The sequence below is a fragment of the Sesamum indicum genome, unplaced genomic scaffold (assembly GCF_000512975.1).
Source record: "Sesamum indicum cultivar Zhongzhi No. 13 unplaced genomic scaffold, S_indicum_v1.0 scaffold00256, whole genome shotgun sequence".
Classification (NCBI taxonomy): Eukaryota; Viridiplantae; Streptophyta; class Magnoliopsida; order Lamiales; family Pedaliaceae; genus Sesamum; species Sesamum indicum.
The window spans coordinates 28,386-47,951 of NW_011628150.1; the positions used below are offsets into that span (position 1 = coordinate 28,386).

At 40.9% G+C, this 19,566-nt stretch overlaps 1 protein-coding gene and 1 pseudogene across 1 annotated transcript in view; both read left to right on the top strand.

Annotated features, from left to right (window-relative positions):
• The window catches only part of LOC110011430, a 6,703-nt gene extending 3,229 nt beyond the window's left edge, over positions 1-3,474 (top strand). The window contains exon 2 of the mRNA XM_020691504.1: positions 2,452-3,474. Within this exon, the coding sequence (XP_020547163.1) occupies positions 2,452-2,641 (190 nt within the window). The 3' untranslated portion in view covers positions 2,642-3,474. The remainder of the gene's footprint in view (positions 1-2,451) is intronic.
• A 1,558-nt stretch (positions 3,475-5,032) lies between these two features.
• The window catches only part of LOC105179972, an 18,996-nt pseudogene continuing 4,462 nt past the window's right edge, over positions 5,033-19,566 (top strand).

Here is a 19,566-nt window from a genome sequence, read left to right on the forward strand (position 1 = left end):
TTGTGCATAGTGGTTGACATACTCCTTTAAGTGTCCCCGCTGGATCAATTTTTCTATCTCATTCTTCAGGTGATGGCATTCCTCCGTCGTGTGTCCCCTGTCTCGGTGAAAACGACAATATTTGTCGGATTTGAGTCTCTTAGGGTTATCTTTCATCTTTGTCGGCCATTGACTGATTAGTCCTTGCTTTTCCGCCACCATTAATATCTCCCCCCTGGGAGCATTCAAGGGGGTATAGTGAGCAAACCCCGCCGGAGGCACATGCTTGCGTTCCTCTTTCTTTTTCGGCTCTTTTTCCTCTTCTCGACCCTTCCTTTTGCCGCTAAGGGAAGGATCCAAAGCATTAGACTCCTCAATCCGGATGTATTTCTGGGAGTGCACGAGTAAATCTTCCATAGCGCTAGGGGGCTTGCCTGCTATAGACTCTTTGAATCTTCCCGGTTGTAGATTCTGTTGGACAATACTAGCTAACAACTCTTAGTTAACATGAGGAACCTCATGCACTGTATCTACGAACCTTTGCATGAAATCTCTCAGAGTCTCGCCTTGCCTCTGACGGATAGTAAATAGATATGCCCCCGTTTTTTGGGACCTTTTTGTTCATGGAGAAGTGGTGCAAGAAACGTTGAACCAATTGCTCGAGGCTAGAAATAGTTCCAGCAGGCAGTTGGTTGAACCAGGCTAATGCGCGTTTTGACAGCGTAGTGCGGAAGACCTTGCAGTAAGCGGGTCCACTTAGATCGTACCAATCAATGTGTTCTTGTGGGTCTCCCGTTCCATCATACTCCGACAGATTCGACACCTTGAGACCAGCTGGGAGCGCCTCTGCCCGAATGTTGGAGGCAAATGGGCTCCGTCTTGGAGGTGCCACACCCAACGGCAAGTGGGAATCCTCGGCTCCCCAAGTTGGTGGGGGGGCGAAAGATTCTCGATTATGGAGATTCTGATCTTGATTTTGTGCAACTTTGGGTCTGGAAATCCGACTATTTACTTCCTCTCGCCTCTGCTCCTCCTCCTCGGGAGCCGATGATAGTTCTCGACTTCTACGAGGGGAAGGAGGGGGCGGGTTCACTGGTTGTTGCGCCACAAATTGGGCCACGGCTTGAGCCGCAGCTCGTGTAGACGCGTCTCGTATCAAGGCTAGCAAGGCCTCCTGTGTCAGCCGGATCATCGGTTCTTGGGGTGGAGCCTCCGAGGGGAGCACTCCAGTTGGGGGCACGGCCGAAGATTTTTGATGTGACGAGGGGAGTCCCCCATTGAGGGGTGTTTGCTGGTGTGTTAGGGGGGTTACCTCCTGAGGAACTGACTGTTCACCAGGGGGGTTCTGTTCCATTCCGCTCGCTTGGGCTTCTCAATAGGTTTTATGTACTTATGGTGTGCCTCCTATATATCCAATTACTCTTTTGCCCTTATAATTTTATATATTTTTTTACTAATGTATATCAGGATGTAAAGCAGTTGATCGCTCTTTGGGGTCACCTCATTGTTCTTAGATCAAGCCACTGATTGAAAGTATATCGTGTTATCATTGAATGGTCCTTCCTAGTCTGCCACAGTAGGTCCGGTCTGGGAGTAATCATTTGCATTGTTATGCCTCTTAACATCTATTGTTAAATCTTTTTCTCATACTCTGATGGTGGCTGATCTTCTTGATCAAGGTATTTATATATTAGCTATTCAACTGTATTGGGGGCTCAGGAGGAGGAACAAAATACTTAAAAAGCAAACTGTTCTACTTGAAATCCAACTGATTAGCTTTCATTAAGTCTGAATGATATTTTATTTAATTTGCATAGCAAAAAGTTACCAGAACTCTTGGTATCCAAACCCGAAATTGAAACCTTGAATTTGTGAACCTGGTCCACCCCCTCTTGGAATGTTAGATATAGAGAACAAAAGTTCTCAAGCATAATTCGCTGGAAATTAGCATGTTTTCTGCAGTTTGTTAGAAAAAGTTCCGAGTAAACTTTCTGATTAATAATTACTCTGATGGAGGTATGAAGTGTTGAAATTTCTTTTTGTATGACCTGCCAAGATATGAGTTTCCTCTCTAATTCTGGTGCAGCAGTTTACGACATAGAATTTCCGTAAATGGGTGAGACTGGGAATTCGGTTGGTATGGTTTGACCCCCTTAAGTTTAGCTTCTCATGCTACCCAAAACTGTGTGCATGCGTGTGCAATCATTGGTTTATCTGGAAAACATTGAAATTTGAAGTTACTTTGAATCTGTCAATGTCTAATGTATTTATTGCAACATGGACAAAAACTCGCAAATTTTAGCTGACAAAAGTCTCCTCTTTTAACTTGTCCTGTTTTTGCCTTCATATTCCTTTCTGGATCAATTCTTGTGCTTGATGAGTGTAAAGTTCCATACTGTCTCTTCTTTGCTCTTTTGTGCTCCTCAATGTTGTCCGACTTCCTAATACTTCCGTTTGAAACTGTTTTTCAAGTGATGCTAGCAGCCCTTCTTATGAATCTGGACAAGGTGCAAATAACGGAGATGCTGCTGGAAAATCCCTCGATGATGATGTCAAGATGCTGATTTCACAGACGCATGATCTTTCTTTCATGCTCGAGACCAATCTCTCCATCCCCTCAGGTTCAGAGGCCCCCAAGTCGCCTCCAAGCCCCAAGGATTGAGAAGCTGTGTTAAATCTAAGCGTGTTTGTTGCTTCTATTGTGCTTGTCTTGGTATGCCTTTTAAGTTCCGGGACATTTTTTTCATCAAGTCCCACCATTCCTTTACCACCGTTTTTATCTGTATGTCATGGTTCTGTAGATGCAGTATCAGGTACTGAGAAGCTCTAGTCTTTTTGTGCAGAGTTTATCATATTTTGGTAATATTGTCTTAGATTTGTGTTCATTTTCTTGCTGAACTGTTCTTTTCTGGTAATTTCATGTTTACCGAAAGGAGAGCACCTCACAGTTCATAGTTAGGTCTCTTACCTCTCATTTGACCTACCAAAACCAACGATGTTTATAATCACCAAGTACATAAAGAAGCAGGAAACCACGAAGATCACCTTGAGCAAGTGGATAAACTTCCCAGCATTTTGAATCTTGTACCATATTTTTCCCGATTATGCTTTTGCAACATCAAGTAGGTGTACAAATTCTCTTATGGTTTTGAGTTGAGCTTCATATTGATCATTGTTGTTGATGTGCAGAGGTTACCTCAACATTGCATCCAGGTCCAGCAGCCACAAATTCAACTTGCACTGAGTTGGTGGCTATCCCTTTCTGGAAGGTTGGGGTTTCGTGGCCGAGGCCCCCCCCCCACACCCCCAACCCAAGAAAAAAAAAAAAGGAAAGGAGTAAATTCCTCTACAAGCGTCCTAATATAAATAGTTGATGCGTGGCCTTTTATTGTAATTTACACAATTTATTCTTTCTGTTCATGTTTTTGTACAAGTCCGCAATTTGTTATAAAGGATCCTAACAATCATACTAATCCAACCAAAAGATTATTTGATGTGCGAATGTTGTGTATGTGAAACGCCAATATGTATCAATCTTTTATCATGTTTTACGATGTTCTTGTCATGTAACAACTATGAAGTTCAATTTACCATAATTTTTAATGTCATAATTGTATAACAACGTTATCCTTTCACATTTCAAGAAGATTGATTGTTAGTTTACTTGATTGATAGGTACGTAGGAACTGAATTAAGTAGGAATAGAGTAAAGATGAATAAAGAATTGGATTTGAATAACATTTATATGATTGGTATACGTAATAAATTAAAAAGTAATATAATTATCATTCCTTGGTTCTTAGTTAATTTCATTAATATAATTAATAATTTGAAAATAATGTTTAGTAATGAAATTAAATTATTGTTATGAAAAATTTGTTATTTAATAATTTTTTACAAAAATATATTGAATTCAATTATATAAAAATAGTATTTTCAAAAATTATTTAAGGTTATAAGCAATTTATAAATCATCTCATATGTTGTTGGAAAAATATATATAAGTTATTTATTTACATAATAAATAATATATTGATTCATTAAACATATAGATAATATTTCTCTGCCAAAATTGAAAAAAAATGATTCGAACAATCAGATGGGCTAATGTATTTAATCAATGCATCTATCATTATTTATTCAGTATTCAGAAAGAATTTTTTCGAGTTAGTAAAATAATTAAATATCAAAGTAATATTATTTTTTCTTTATCATGCATACATAATTATTTCTTAATAAAAAATACAAAAACTACTCAAATTTTATAACAATTAAAATTAAATATTAAATTAATACAAGAAAAAGAGAGAGAGAGAGAGAGAGAGAGAGAGAGAGAGAGAGGGAGAGAACTTTCATTCAATACATGTTAGAAATAACTAATACCATGTTGGCTAAGAAAATGACGAATCCTTTATTAAAAGTAAAAGAATTCTCAAACCTAAACCACACCAATCAAGACGTAAGAATGGACTTGAGAATGCTGATTGCACCATTCTCATTCTATTTCTACGTATCAATCACACTTTAAGAGTTGTATCCATTAGCAACATTGATGCCATAAGATTTATGCAACTATGATTTTCATTTTCAAGAATGTTATCTGTCGCCGATGTTTTTGATATTCCTTCCCCGCACCCCCCAAAATCATTCAAAATTTATTGTTTGATCTGTTGTCAGTGAATACTTCTTTTACTTTACTTTCTCTTCTCAAGAAAGACATTACGATTATTTTATTTTATATCATATATTTTTTACATATTACATCAATTTTATTTATTATATAAAGTCATCTCAGATCCAACTGGGAGTGTTTTCAAAAAAATATTTTCACTTTTTTTCATAACATTTCTATCTTAAATTACAACTACAAAATTCTTATCTCCTATATTAAATTTTTTTAATAATTATTAATCAGAAAAAAATATAATTTTTTTTAAAAATTAAATCAGCAAACATGTCAATGAAAATTAAGAACAGAATTGCCATAAAATGAATTTTTTTTACTAAAAACACGAATGCTACATACTTGAATTTGTGAAGCTCATTTATTTGAAATCCAAACAGTCCCTTAAACCCTCTCTTCTTTCTTTTCCCTCTCTCAGATTCTTACACTCTTCTGCGTATCAACCAAGCAAGCAAAAATCTCCAATGGCGGAACCCAAAACCAAGTACGATCGTCAGCTCAGGTAGTTGCAGTGGATTTTTCCCTGTTTCCATTTGCCTCCCCTGCATTTCCAGTATTCTCGATTGATCCGCCTCGATCACGTTTGACCTTGATCAACGACCACGACCACGACCACCCACGTCACCGAGTTGGACCTGTTATTTGGAAATAAAACACAAGGCTAGTCGGGATCGTCCTGACGACGACGCTCCGATGCCTAAGTCAGATGTTGAGATCGAAAGTAAAATCCAGCGATCTAAAATATAAGTGCAGGTGAACAGTGTACCTTCTCTCAGAGTGGACTTAGGGTATTTATAGGCGTCTGCAGATGGGACCCTCCGAGGGGACAGGTGTCAACTTCAGGCATGTCCATGCAATGACTCAGCTATTCCTCCCTTGGACACCTGTCCGATGGATAATACGGGTCGGACTCGGGTCTATGGGGCCCGATTTGAGACGTCATCAAGCCACAATGTGCCACATGCGATCTTGCGATCTTACTTGGTGACCTTCTTGATGCCTTTTTTCTTCCCCGACCTGCGATCTCCAGTGCGACCTATATGCAAACTCATGTTTTGTTCATTATTTTCTTGCGACATCCTCATCAGAATTCCCCACTTCTTTCAAATGTAATTTATTACATTGGAAAGAAGTATATCTTGCTCAATCTAGATCGAAAGAAAATCCTTGCAAGGTCGCGTGTCTGATGCAATTTGATGGTCAAGGGTTGGATCTTTGCGCGCGTGCTGTCACTTGATCATTAACCGAAGGGCCGTGCTGCAATAAGCTGAAACGTTGCATTTAATGAACTGCCACATGTGCTGTCCATCCGACCAACGTCACGATCCTCGAGGCGCCACCTGTCACCCATCCGTCGGTTTCCGCTGGGCGCGTCTTTCCACACAGTGGTCTATATATACCCCCTTCCTTTAAAATCCGCCTGCTCCATTGCTTCGTCCTCGAGATCGTTGCCAGAATCCCAGCGACCTGCCTCCTCGACCTCAACAAGGTACCATGTCTTCCATTAACTCGAGCTTTTTCCTTTTCTATTTCTGCGACTTCTCCTTTGCATGAACTCGAGGGTCCCTCTTTAGCTAGATCTAGGTCTAGATCTAGGTCGCAGTCTAGATCGAACCCCTCTAACAACCCATCTGATGATGAGACCCCTAGGTATGTTAGGTACCAACAATCTTTAGATAACAGTCCTTGGATTGGTATTGTTAGTAAAGTGAAGCAATCCATCTCCCAAATAAAGGAAAAATACTTCATTCCACACGATTTTGAGGTCTTGATCCCCAGATCATTTGATCGCATGCATACCCCTCCTGTAGGTTTTTGTACTCTGTCCATCGGCCATTTCGAGGCCGGTTTGTGATTACCTCTAGCTCCCCCTGTAGCTCGCATACTTAAGGGATTAAGGTTAAATCCTATGCAACTGTCTCCCAATTCCATTAGTCACATTGTACTTTTTGTCATAATAATGCGAGCTTTCGATCTCGACCCCAGCTTTGATAATTTTTGGTCGATTTATTCTTTCACTACCTCCACTAGGTCGGCCAATAAAGGTTTCTTCTACCTCACTTTCCGTAGACAATGTAGGTATCTAGAGCCCTTTAAATCTAACACTGGTCCGTGGAAGGATCGCTTCATCTTCGTTCGACCTCCCCCTGGTCAACAGTGGCCTTTTACTCTCAAGTGGTCTGTAGAAAAGCCCGAACCAGTTACTGAAGGAGAGGGTTTAGATGGGGATTTGATAAATAGTCTCACTTCTAACCCTTTTTTTCCAAAAAAGTTGCTGACCGAAGAGGTCTTCTGTCTTGCGCGCCTGTCCCGTGCTTTTGTACCCATCACAGGGTCACTAGGTGATTCTCTATCCTCTCTCCTGATTCCCTTTTGTCTTTTTATTTGCTAACTTTTTGAGGTCGTCATTTTTGCAGAGAACAAAGTCATGCTGGGTCGTTTGACTAAGCGTGCTCGAGCTCGCCAGGAACGAGCTACCGGTGAAGTCCAACCTACTCCCCCACAAGATCAAGCTCCAGGTCGCATAACTCCTCAGCAACCTGATCCGGACACCTCGGCCACTCCTACGGCCGACTTGCGAAGGCCTGAGACCCCAGTTGACATCGGCAGTGAGGAAGTCCAGGCTCATGACCTCTTCCCCCAGCATCGAGATGGTTGGCTCGTTGGTCGAGGGGGAAGCTGCAGGTCCCGGCCGCCCTCGAAAGCGCAAGCATAGATCGCCCTCTAAATCTAAGCCTGGGGGGCCACATATTCACAGGCGATCTGAGGAGGAGTTCGTAGCCGCTCGAGCCGCGGAGGATGAAAATTTGAAGTCTCTGAAGGAGGTCGAAGAATGGGAGATATCTGCTTTTGCCGCTCACCGTACTGACTCTCAAAAATCTGCCGAACTGACTGGGGCTCGGCTGGCACCTCATTGGAAGGTCTCGGATCATAGTACTATCTTGAACAGTGAAGCTGGGTAGGAATCTTACGAGATCTACAGGCACACTAGTTTGCCCCGCGACCAAGCTGCACTCTTGTCCTATCCTTATCCTCGGCTAGAGCAGCATGGTACTCACGCCTTGGCACAGGGTACTGCTTTGACCTCTACATCCACTCTGATTTTCTCTAACACTACGTATCGTCCTTGCAGGCTAGCGCTTTCATGCGATCATTGTCCCTAAAATGTACTGTTCAACGCAAGCGCCGCTTGGAGGCCCAGGAGAAATACCGAGAGATTCGGAATGACTGCCGGGCAAAAGAGAAAGAATGGGCGGAGGAACGTCAGCGCCTTGAAGAGGCAAAGGCCCGCCTCGAGGCGGAGGTCGCTCGGATGAAAGAGGTCGCTGAAGCCCATGCTGCCGAGGTCGTTAAAGCACGTGAGGAAGGACAGATGTCGGGCTTTTCTGCCGGGCAAGAGGCTAGTCTTGTCCAAGGTCGTATCGAAGGACGTGAAGATTTCTTGAACTCTGCCGAGTTCGCTGATCGAGTTTGCAGTGCTAGGTTGCAGGGAGCTCGGGATTTCTTGAAGACCCCCGTTTTTTATACTGCGGTCAAGATCAAGGCGAGCATCTACATGACACAGGGTTTTAACAAATGCAAGGCTCAGGCTAATAATTTGGAGGCATTTGTTGAAGGGTTCGATCAGAACAAGCTTAACCCTTTTGTGGATGAGAACTTCCAGCCCTACCCTGAAGAGCCATCTCCTCAAGTCGAAGGCACTAAGTTTGCGAGCTTGATGGATGAGGTGGAGGCCTTGGATGAATGAGCTCGATCTTGTGACCTCATGACCTGCATCTCTGCAAATACTTAGAAAATTTTTGTATAGGTACAGAGTTAGAGAGACAATTACATTTTGACTATACACTGTGATGACTTGGAATTTTTGCTATGTTTATCAACTTTTGATAATTCAGTGTATAACAACTTTCTTAATTATTCAAAGACTGTGTGAATGGTTGCCCTTGAATATTTGCGTTAGACGACAATGAAATATCATTTAAGCTATGAAGAGTTTAAAATATGCGCGACCGTTCGAACCCACGAATTGTGATGTTTACTGGTCTCGCGATCTTCTCTAGACCGAATGAGCAGATCCTACGATCTTTCTCAGATCGAATGATCTTTTTCAGATCTTTTGATCTTTCTCAGATTCCACGATCTTTCCCAGATCGAATGATCTTTTTCAGATCTTGTGATCTTTTGCAGATTCTAAGATTTTTCTCAGATCGAATGATCTTTTTCAGATCTTGTGATCTTTTGCAGATTCTACGATCTTTCTCAGATTGAATGATCTTTTTCAGATCTTGTGATCTTTCTCAGATTCCACAATTAAAAATGAGCAAACGCTAAATTAAAGTGAGACAGATAGGAGAAAAAGAACATGATAATATTATGTGCCAATGATCTTTTTCAGATACAATATACATGAGCTTTCATCAACCTCGAGCTCGACCTTTCTCAGGTACAAAAAACGATCCTTATTACATGACCTTTCACAGGTTCCTAGTTACGCATAAAATTTCTTCAAATTTTGAACATTCCATGGTCGCGGTAAATCTCGACCTTCTAGATCTTGCAAGCGATAAGTGCCCCTTCGTTTGATCTCTGTAACTTTATAGGGTCCTTTCCATCCTAGGTCGAGCTTTTCCACATGCTTTGATACCTCCACTTTCTTCAGCACGAGGTCTCCAACCTGAAATTGTCTGGGCCTTAGTCTTTTGTTGTAATTTTTCATCATTAAGCTCTTATGGTGTAGTACTTGGCATACGGCGATCTCTCTTTTCTCTTCAATCACTTCCAAGTCCAAGCAACGCTCCTCGCGATTAGTCGTAGGATCATACATAGTGACTCGATGTGATTCCTCGCCTATCTCTGCAGGAATAAGAGTTTCAGTACCAAATACAAGGCAAAAAGGAGTTTCACCTGTTGAGGACCTAGGTGTGGTTTGGTATGCCCACAAGACTCCGAGTAATTCATCCTACCACGACCCTTTGGAACTTAATCTTGTTTTCAAATGCTGAAGGATGGTCTTATTAACGACCTCGACTTGGCCATTCAACTGCGGATGCCCTACTGCGGTGAAGTGTTGCTGAATCTTTAACTCTTTGCACCAACTTGTGATCTTCTTTCCTTGGAATTGAGTGCCATTGTCTGAGATCAAGATTCTAGGGACCCCAAACCGACATATGATGTTCTTCCATATGAACTCGATCATGTTCCCCTCCGTTACTTTAGCCACAGCCTCTGCTTCTACCCATTTGGAAAAATACTCGACGGCTACTATAATACTTTCTTCTGAGATCGCGCAGTGGGGAAGGGTCCTAAAATATCTATCCCCCATTGATCGAAGGGACAAGCGACCTTAACCGGTTCCATCTGGGTCGCAGGTGTATGGATTTGCGCTGCAAATTTCTGACATGCTTCACATCTCTTGACCAACTCTTTCGTATCTTTCACCAGGGTTGGCCAAAAATACCCTTGTCTGATAACCTTTTGGGCCAATGACCTTCCCCCAGAGTGATTTCCACAACTTCCTTCATGGATTTCCCTCATCACATATTCAGCTCTCTCTGGATCAAGGCATTTTAGCAATGGCCCCTCTACTGTTCTTTTGTATAGTTGCTCGTTAACCAACGTGAAACGAGGTGCTCTCATTTTCAATCTCCTTGCAGCAGTGGAATCATCTGGTAAAATTCCCTCTTTTAAGTATCGGACAATTTCATCCTTCCACGATGGCTTCTCGCTTGCCGTATTAACATCAACAACTTCGGCAATCACGGACGTTTCCTTGATCATCACTGTGACCTTGCGATCTTTAATTCCTGATAGAGTAGTTCCGAACTTCGACAATGAATCGGCTCTGTCATTTTCATGTCTTGGGATTTGATGCACCTGACACTGGTTAAATTTGGACATTATGGATTTTGCTTTGGTATGATAGAGTATCATGCGCTCTTCCTTGGTCTCATAAGTCCCCTCTATTTGCAACGCAACAAGTTGTGAATCGGTGAAAACCTCCAGATCTTTCGCGCCCGCTTCTAGGGACAGCTTTAAACCCACAATAAGAGCTTCATATTCAGCCTCATTATTAGTGACCGGAAAAGATAGTCGTGTAGCGACCTCGATCTCTACATTTTCTGGGCCTTGTATTAATATTCCAATTTCCCCGTTTCCCGCATTAGAGGATCCATCCACATGCAACATCCATTTGTTCAACTCAGGCTCGGTCTTTGGCTCGCCCACGAACTCGACCATAAAGTCTGCTAATACTTGTCCTTTCAACGCCGTACGGGCTTGGTATTCGATGTCAAATTCCCCCAGTTCTACAGCTCACTTCACAAGCCTACCTGAGGCTTCGGGTCGCGCCAACACATTACGGAGCGGATGATTGGTTAGGACAATAATGCGGTGACCCTGGAAGTAAGGTCGCAGTTTGCGGGCCGTTACGATAAGCGCAAGTGCCAGCTTCTCAATCTGTGCATACATTTTCTCCGCTCCATGTAACATTCTGCTTACATAATATATCGGACTTTGCACTCCCCCTTCTTCTCTAACCAAAGCCGAACTAACTGCATTCTCCAAGACCGCCAAGTATACGTATAACACCTCATTCCCCTTCGGATTTGCTAGTAATGGTGGTGAGCGCAAGTATATTTTTAAGTCTTGAAACGCTTGCTCACATTCCTCCGTCCACTCAAAATTCTTGGTTTTTCTCAACACTTTAAAGAAAGGAAGATTTCTATCTGATGATTTCGAAATAAAATGGTTGAGAGAAGCGAGCTTACCAGTAAGTTTTTGGACCTCTTTAATGTTGGTTGGCGACTTCAGCTTCAGTATTGCTTCTATTTTTTCTGGATTCATCTCGATTCCACGTTCGCTGACCAGATAACCCAGAAATTTTCCCCCAGCCACTCCAAAGGTGCATTTCATCGGGTTCAGCTTCATTCTAAATTTCCTGAGGGTCGCAAAGGTTTGTTCAAGGTAAGCTATGTGATCATGCGACCTCGAGCTCTTCACCAACATATCGTCAACATAAACCTCCATAGTCTTCCCGATCTGATCTTCGAACATCCGGTTCACTAAACGCTGATACGTGGCACCTGCGTTCTTTAGCCCAAAGGGCATCACCTTATAACAATATATTCCCCTTTCTGTTACAAATGAAGTTTTATCCTGGTCCTCTTCTGCCATAAAAATTTGATGGTAGCCTTGATAGGCATCCATCATGGAGAATAACTCATATCCGGCGGTTGAATCTACTAATGCATCAATTCGAGGAAGCGGATATGGATCTTTTGGACATGCCTTATTCAAGTCCGTGAAGTCGATACAAACTCTCCATTTCCCTCCTGGCTTGGGGACCACCACAACATTGGACAGCCAATCTGTATATTGAACTTCCATGATGTACCCAGCGTTTAGCAGTCTCTCCACCTCTTCCCTGATCACCTGATTCTTTTCCATGCTGAAATTTCTCTTCTTCTGCTGCACAGGTCGCATGGTAGGGTCTACGTTTAATCTGTGAACAATTACTTCCGGTGCCACACCTATAAAATCCGACGAGCTCCATGCAAAGATGTCAGCATTTTTCCTTAGCAACGATATCATCATGGTTTCTAGTTGCTCACCCAAGTGCGACCCTATCCTGGTAGTTTTAGAGGGATCTCCCTGGATCACCTCTACAATTTTATGAGTTTCAGCCGGCCGGATTCTTTCGATTTTCTCGTCAGATATCTGGCCTCCCCCTTCAATCACATCTAATTTTCTTCTTTTATCCGTGCCTTCACCCTTTTTCAAGGATAAGTTATAACATTTACGCGCTTCCTCGGGGTCGCAAATTACCTCACCTGTTCCTGCTCTGGTTGGAAATTTCACTTTCAGATGGTATGTAGACACTATAGCTCGAAATGCATTCAGCCCAGGTCTTCCAAGGATTACATTATATGCAAAGGGTGTGTCTACAACTAAAAATTTGATCATGAACGTTTTCCTTCGAGGTTCCTCTCCCATAGACACGGGTAAATCAAGGGTTCCTAATGGGACAATCTCAGTACCACCAAATCCAACTAACGGGGTCCTCACCGGTTCTAACTTCGTATTCTCTAACCCCATTTTGACAAGAACATCCCAGAGGATGATATCTGCTGAACTTCCATTATCAATCAGAACTTTCCGGACAGTAAAATTGGCTATGTCGAGTTTGATCACCATGGGATCATTTTGCGACCTCACTCCTCCTGCCACATCTTTGTCCCCGAATGTGATCTCCTCCTCTGGCTCAATACTCGCGATCAACTGATCATGCTGAACGTTTCTATTCTGCCGCTTTCTCGACCTTCTCGAATCTCCCCCTTCGGGTCCTCCTACAATGGTATAAATGATGCCTTTTACAGGCGCGTTTCCTCCCAAATTAGCTTCTTTCATTGGCCCTTTTCCTTTATCCCGCCTTCTGTCGGGGCTTCTCGACTTGCTTCTACGAGCAACAGTTTCTTCGGCGCGGCATCTCATCACCAGCTCCTTAAAATACCCCTGCCTTATCAGCCTCTCAATTTCATCTTTCAGTTGATAACATTTTTCTGTGTCATGCCCACGCTCGCGGTGAAACTTACAATACTTACCCGAAAATTTCTTAGCTGGCGTAAATCTGGTATGGCGAGGCCATTTCAACATGTCTGACTTCTCCACCGTTAGCAGCGCCTTTGTCCGTGTAGTGTTCAACGGCGTGTATCGGTGGTATTTCGGTCGGTAGGTAAGGTCGCGAGTGCTATCAGTGCTTTGCTTCGGGTCTTTACCAAATTCATGGTCGCGGGTCCTTCTAGCACCTAACCACTCCCCGTCTTTCATTGCATTCATTTCCTCCTCGTTAATGTATTTTTGTGCCAAGCGCATCAATTGTTCAACATTGGTCGGTGGGTCCCTTGCAAGAGCCGAGGCGAATGGTCCTTTTTTCAACCCGTGAATAAGGATGCTTACCATCATATCAATCCTTAGATCTTGGACCTCAAGAGTCTCATTATTGAATCTACCCATAAAGTTTTTCAAGGTTTCATTTTCTTTCTGTCTGATAGTGAATAGGTAGGTCGCCGACCTCTTCTGCCTTCTTTTACTCGCAAAATGGAAAACGAACTTCTGCACCAGCTGTTCGTGAGATTCAATGCTACCCGGTGGCAAACTCATGAACCACTCCTGCGCCTTCCCCGTTAAGGTGGTTACAAATAGTTTTGCTTTAATTGGGTCTGTTTGTCCGTATAGGTTCATCACTAGATCAAATGCGGACACATGCTCCTGCGGATCCCTTAAACCGTCATATTTTGGTAAGTCCGGCATTTTAAAAGTCGCACTTACAATCTCCCTCAAAATTCTATTACAAAATGGCGAGTGTTTGTTCTGAGTTACTAGTTCTCCTTTTCGTTTCAACTCATCAATCTGTTTTCCCAGCAAATGAATTTGTCTGCCGACACTGTCGACATCCGCTTTGGAGATTGCGGGATCTCGTCTCCGCCATCCACCTTGTGAACTAGAACCCACTTCAGAAGGGGTAGCCATGCGTCTCCTTTCAGGGGCTCTCCTACTCATCCCCTCAGAAATTCGTTCGGTCTCTCTTTCCCGTATCATTCTCCGTTGGGCATTTTCATTTTCAGCAGGTTGCGCCTTTTTTTCATATGCCAGAATGGCATTCTTACTAGCTTCCTCCATCATTCGTTGCAATTCTCCTTGTGTCAATTGTACTATTCTTTCATTTCCCCCTTTCGGGGTCTCCTCGATAGCTCGCCTACCACCTTCCGATCTATCCATGTTTCAGGTTGTGTTTTATATCCAGAATTGTTCCCACAGACGGCGCCAAACTGATCCGCCTCGATCACGTTTGACCTTGATCAACGACCACGACCACCTACGTCACCGAGTTGGACCTGTTATTTGGAAATAAAACACAAGGCTAGTCGGGATCGTCCTGACGACGACGCTCCGATGCCTAAGTCAGATGTTGAGATCGAAAGTAAAATCCAGCGATCTAAAATATAAGTGCAGGTGAACAGTGTACCTTCTCTCAGAGTGGAGTTAGGGTATTTATAGGCTTCTGCAGATGGGACCCTCCTAGGGGACAAGTGTCAACTTCAGGCATGTCCATGCAATGACTCAGCTATTCCTCCCTTGGACACCTGTCCAATGGATAATACGGGTCGGACTCGGGTCTATGGGGCCCGATTTGAGACGTCATCAAGCCACAATGTGCCACATGCGATCCTGCGATCTTACTTGGCGACCTTCTTGATGTCTTTTTTCTTCCCCGACCTGCGATCTCCAGTGCGATCTATATGCAAACTCATGTTTTGTTCATTATTTTCTTGCGACATCCTCATCATCGATTTCCACCCTGCATAATATCAGTCACAATTTCGTTTGTGCTTGAAAATTGGTTTTTGCAGAATATGGGGTGAGCAAGGGAAGACAGCTCTCAAGAAATTAAGCATATGCTTGTTGAACTGCGGGCCCACGGGCTCCGAGACCTTGAAAAATCTAGTTCTTGGTGGGGTTGGAAGTATTACTGTTGTTGATGGCTCTAAGGTTGAGCTTGGGGACCTAGGGAATAATTTCATGGGTATAATTATGTTTGTTCTTCCTGAATGTTGGTCACTGTATTTGCATGTTTTTGTCTTTTATGTTAAGGGGTTATGTTTTGATCCTATTACTTTGATATGTAGTGGATGAATCGAGCGTTGGGCAATCGAAGGCGAAAACTGTTTGTGCATTTCTACAGGAGTTGAATGATGCAGTCAAGGCGAAGTTTATTGAGGAGTATCCGGAGGCATTAATTGAGTCCAACCCATCATTCTTTGCGCAGTTCACTTTGGTTTTGCTACACAGGTTTGATGCATGTCTTTGCATTGTTATTCACTTCCAATTGGAATTTTTGCTGGGCGTTAAGTGGATATTGAATCAATATAGTGTGGGTTTTCACTGTGTTACCTCATGGTAGCATGACTCGTCCATATTTCCCTAACTCAGAATTGGCATGGAGTTAATAGTTACTTATTTTCACTAGCAATTTTCTAGATGAAGTTAGATTGCACAACTGTAGTTTAAGAGAAGGTCTACTTGAAGAAAAGATTCACCATGTGAAGATCTTTTGGGAGGCAGGGAATTATGATTTATAATCAATATTTGCCAGATTATTTGACTTTATACGGCAAGGACTAGACCTTGTAATGATCTGGATTTGACTTATAAGATCTCGGACTATGGCATCTTGCTTCTTTGGTCTAGCTCAAGTAAGCTCGAAACTTTACGGACTTATCTAAATACGAACTTGACTGATACTTGTTAGGTGACAAGAGGAGTGTACCTTAGAGTTAAGTGTCTTATTGATATGGTTCAGGAGATAGTAAGAATCTTCCAGAGGTTAGTTTATGGAAAGTTGATTCTGAAATAAGCCATATGGTTCAACCACTGCTTGTTGTTAAGTCAAGTCAGTCGAGTATGCATATGAGAGCCTCTGTACAAGCTTTTCAAAAGCCTCTGAACTGAAGTCTTTGAACAATAGTTTAGTGGCAGTTAGTTAAATGCAACATTAGGTTGATGGAAAAAATAATGTCTTGCCTGCTTTTAAGCTTGCAGGAATTAGGTCTTTTGGCTTAAATTTCTGAATGCCTTTAATCTCTATATTTGACCATCTTTATTATGCATGATAGGATGGATAAAGAGTTACCGGTTGTTCAGTTTTGAATGCTTTTGAATTTTCCTGTGTAGCTTATTCAACACTTGAATTTGAGAGCCTGGACTTTTTGAACATTTGTCTTTCATATTCCTCGAGAACAGTTTATTTGGAGAAGGAAGAAAGTTCTAAACAGTCTAAAAAGACAATAAACAGTCTCAAAAACTTCAAACTAATTATTAGTGTGTGGATTCAATTTAATGTGAAGGTAGAGAAGGCACAAAAGATAAATCCATTCATGGTGCTTTGATACTGATCCTCTTCACTCGATGTCCATGGGTTAATTTTTCCCAATTGCCATTGTTTTGGCATTCTGGTTTGCTAAATATGAAATTTTATGAACTTGAACGGTATCATCTTTTGAGAACAAGGTGATAGATAAAAAAAATTGTCTCCCCTGCCATAAGAAAACATCTCTTTTATTATGTGAAGTTCATTATCCATACAGCATATTATTACCCATTGTTTGCCTTTCTGCATGATTTTGTGTTATGATCTGTGGATGATAAGTTTTCTAGTTAAAGTCATGCCTTGTTTTCTTCTTCAGCTTGTGGAAGACAAAATGGTGAAACTGGATAAGATCTGCCGTGATGCTAATGTCATGTTGATATTTGCACGTTCTTATGGCCTCACTGGTTTTGTTCGGATCAGCGTGAAGGTAATTCCAGGACATGCCATTGTTCCTTCGTTCTGTCTTGACTAGAACAGTATTTGATACGGAATAGCTCCAGGAAAAGAAAATTTTGTTATAGTAAAAGTAATTCTTTATATATACATACTGAAGAATGAGAACTTCACATTTTTGTGGGTTAGGACAGTAATCTGACTTTTCCTGCAGGAACATGCAGTGATTGAATATCAACCTTTTTCTCACATAACTAGGAACAGTTGTGACATATATATTGATAAACTACTCGATTATATCTTTCTAAAGTAACAAATATAATCACTTGAGTTGTGCTGAACATCTCCCTCTTTATCATACTAGGTCCAAGCTTACAGCAGATAATTAATGATAACTGTGCTGAAGTTAATTCCCTTTCATCGGATTTTTGGGTGTTGGTGGCAGCTCTTAAGGTAAATATGTTGACATATAAATGTAACAGTTGGTTGAACTCATCGGTTGAACTGTACTCTTAATGTTCAAACTTTTTTGATAGTCATAGTCCTATTGTTTTTCTTGTGGCAATGAAACAATTAATCTTTGAATTAGAAAGACACTGTTACATTTATGTTATGAGTCAGTATCAACTCATTATCTCCTGAATTTTAGTAAGAGTTAGTTCACTGGTTCTCACATAAAAGTAAAATTCATTCACCACCTTTCATTTTCTTTTCTGCTCAACTTCCAATCTAGTAATCGCTAAATATTTGGGGGAAGCATTAGTGATTCATGGAACTAAAATTCATTTGCTGCATTTCGTTCTCTTTTTCTTCTCAACTTTTAATTGAGTGAAAAGATCCCCAAATGTTTGGGGTAGCATAAGTTTGCCAAGCTTAGGATGGTTAAAGTTGGACAGCAGAACTCTTTCCACCCATTTTTACTCCTTTTACATATATCCCTGATCATTACGTATATATATCTTATTCCTGTAATTCAAAGATAATATTAATATATAAAGATTAAAAAACTTCACTAACTAGACATGATTTAACATCTATAATGTTTTTGTGCCTCCTACAAATCTTTATTTCAATCATATTGTTCATTACTTCTGCCAGCTCAACCTAACTTCAATTTAAATCCATACCCCCAATATTTTACCCAACAGAAACCTCGTATCTTATACAAAACCTACCAAAGTTTTTGAAAATCTTCCTCAGAAGGCTTCCAAATAAAGCCATTGTGATTTGGCCTATTGGCATCAAATCAGAACTTTAGGACCAATAGATCAAAAGCTTAAGATTTTGAATGGATTTTGATTCTTGTTTTGAAAGTTTATGGACTGTAGTTTTCATTAAAGTTTATATTTCTAGCAGAACTTATGAGCTTAGTATGAGTTCTTACTCTAGTGAACATCTTTCCCAACCAAACAGCCCAAGATACACTAGGCCCTGTTTGTACATGATTATATTAGGCCCAGGAGCATGCTATGCAATTTAGGGTTTTGTAGGTTGCACGGCCCACCAGAAGAATGTTGCATGTAAAGTTTTTGTATGTTGAAGGGCCATGCACCCCTTACAACTGTGGACTATAGAATCTAGTTCATGTTAACACTTGATCTATATCAAAACTCTACTGCTTGCATTTTCCAGTTCATGCCGCTTACATTTCCTCTTGAAGTGATAGTTACCTTTTTCACTATGTGGTGGTTGGCCAGGCGAATACTGGTCATATAAATTTGGACATTGGCTTGTTTTTCATCACTTAAGTGAAAGGGAATAGCATGGGTGAATATTGTCTAGATTAATGTGGATCAGTATTGCTATTTCTTCCAACTATCATGACTGCATGTTACAAAAGTTGAATTTTCCACTTGATTATTGGCTGCTTGAGATTGCTACCTCCAATGTTTTAAAGGAGAAGGCACGGAGCAATAAATTGCGTGTTCCTGGAGGCAGGATCTTGATGCATGGACCTAATGCCTCATGGAATTTTTGATATTTTTAGAATTTCAAAATGATGTTAAAAGTTGTGATAATTAGCATAAAAGATTATGCAAAGAAATTCATATACTGAATTTTGAAGACAAAAACAAGGAAGAACAAAAAGAAAAGGAGGTTTAAGCTTTCTCATTATTCTTATTTTTGAGAACAGAAGATGAGTATAAAATTGTGAATAATAACAAACCTTTAGAAAAAAATGGGGAAAAATCCACAGACCCCCCTGTGATAATAGGAATGTTCAAAAACCCCCCTATGAAAATTAAAGTAGCAAATACACCCCCTATGATATAAAATAAAGTTCAAAAAACCCCCTCCGTACAAAAATTGGGCCACACGCGCTTTGACTGCGATTTTTCTATAAAAATATATTTTTTTTTGACATTTTTGCCCTTCTCTCACATTTAACATATAATATTATATATATGTATTTAAGAATTAAATATTATTTTATATAATAATTATTTAATTAAAATATGATATATTTCTATTAATAATAAAATATTTTTTTATATAATAATTACTTAATTATTTATATAATAAAATATTATTTTAATTAAATTAAAATTAATTTTATATATAATTTAAAAAAACAAAAAAAGCA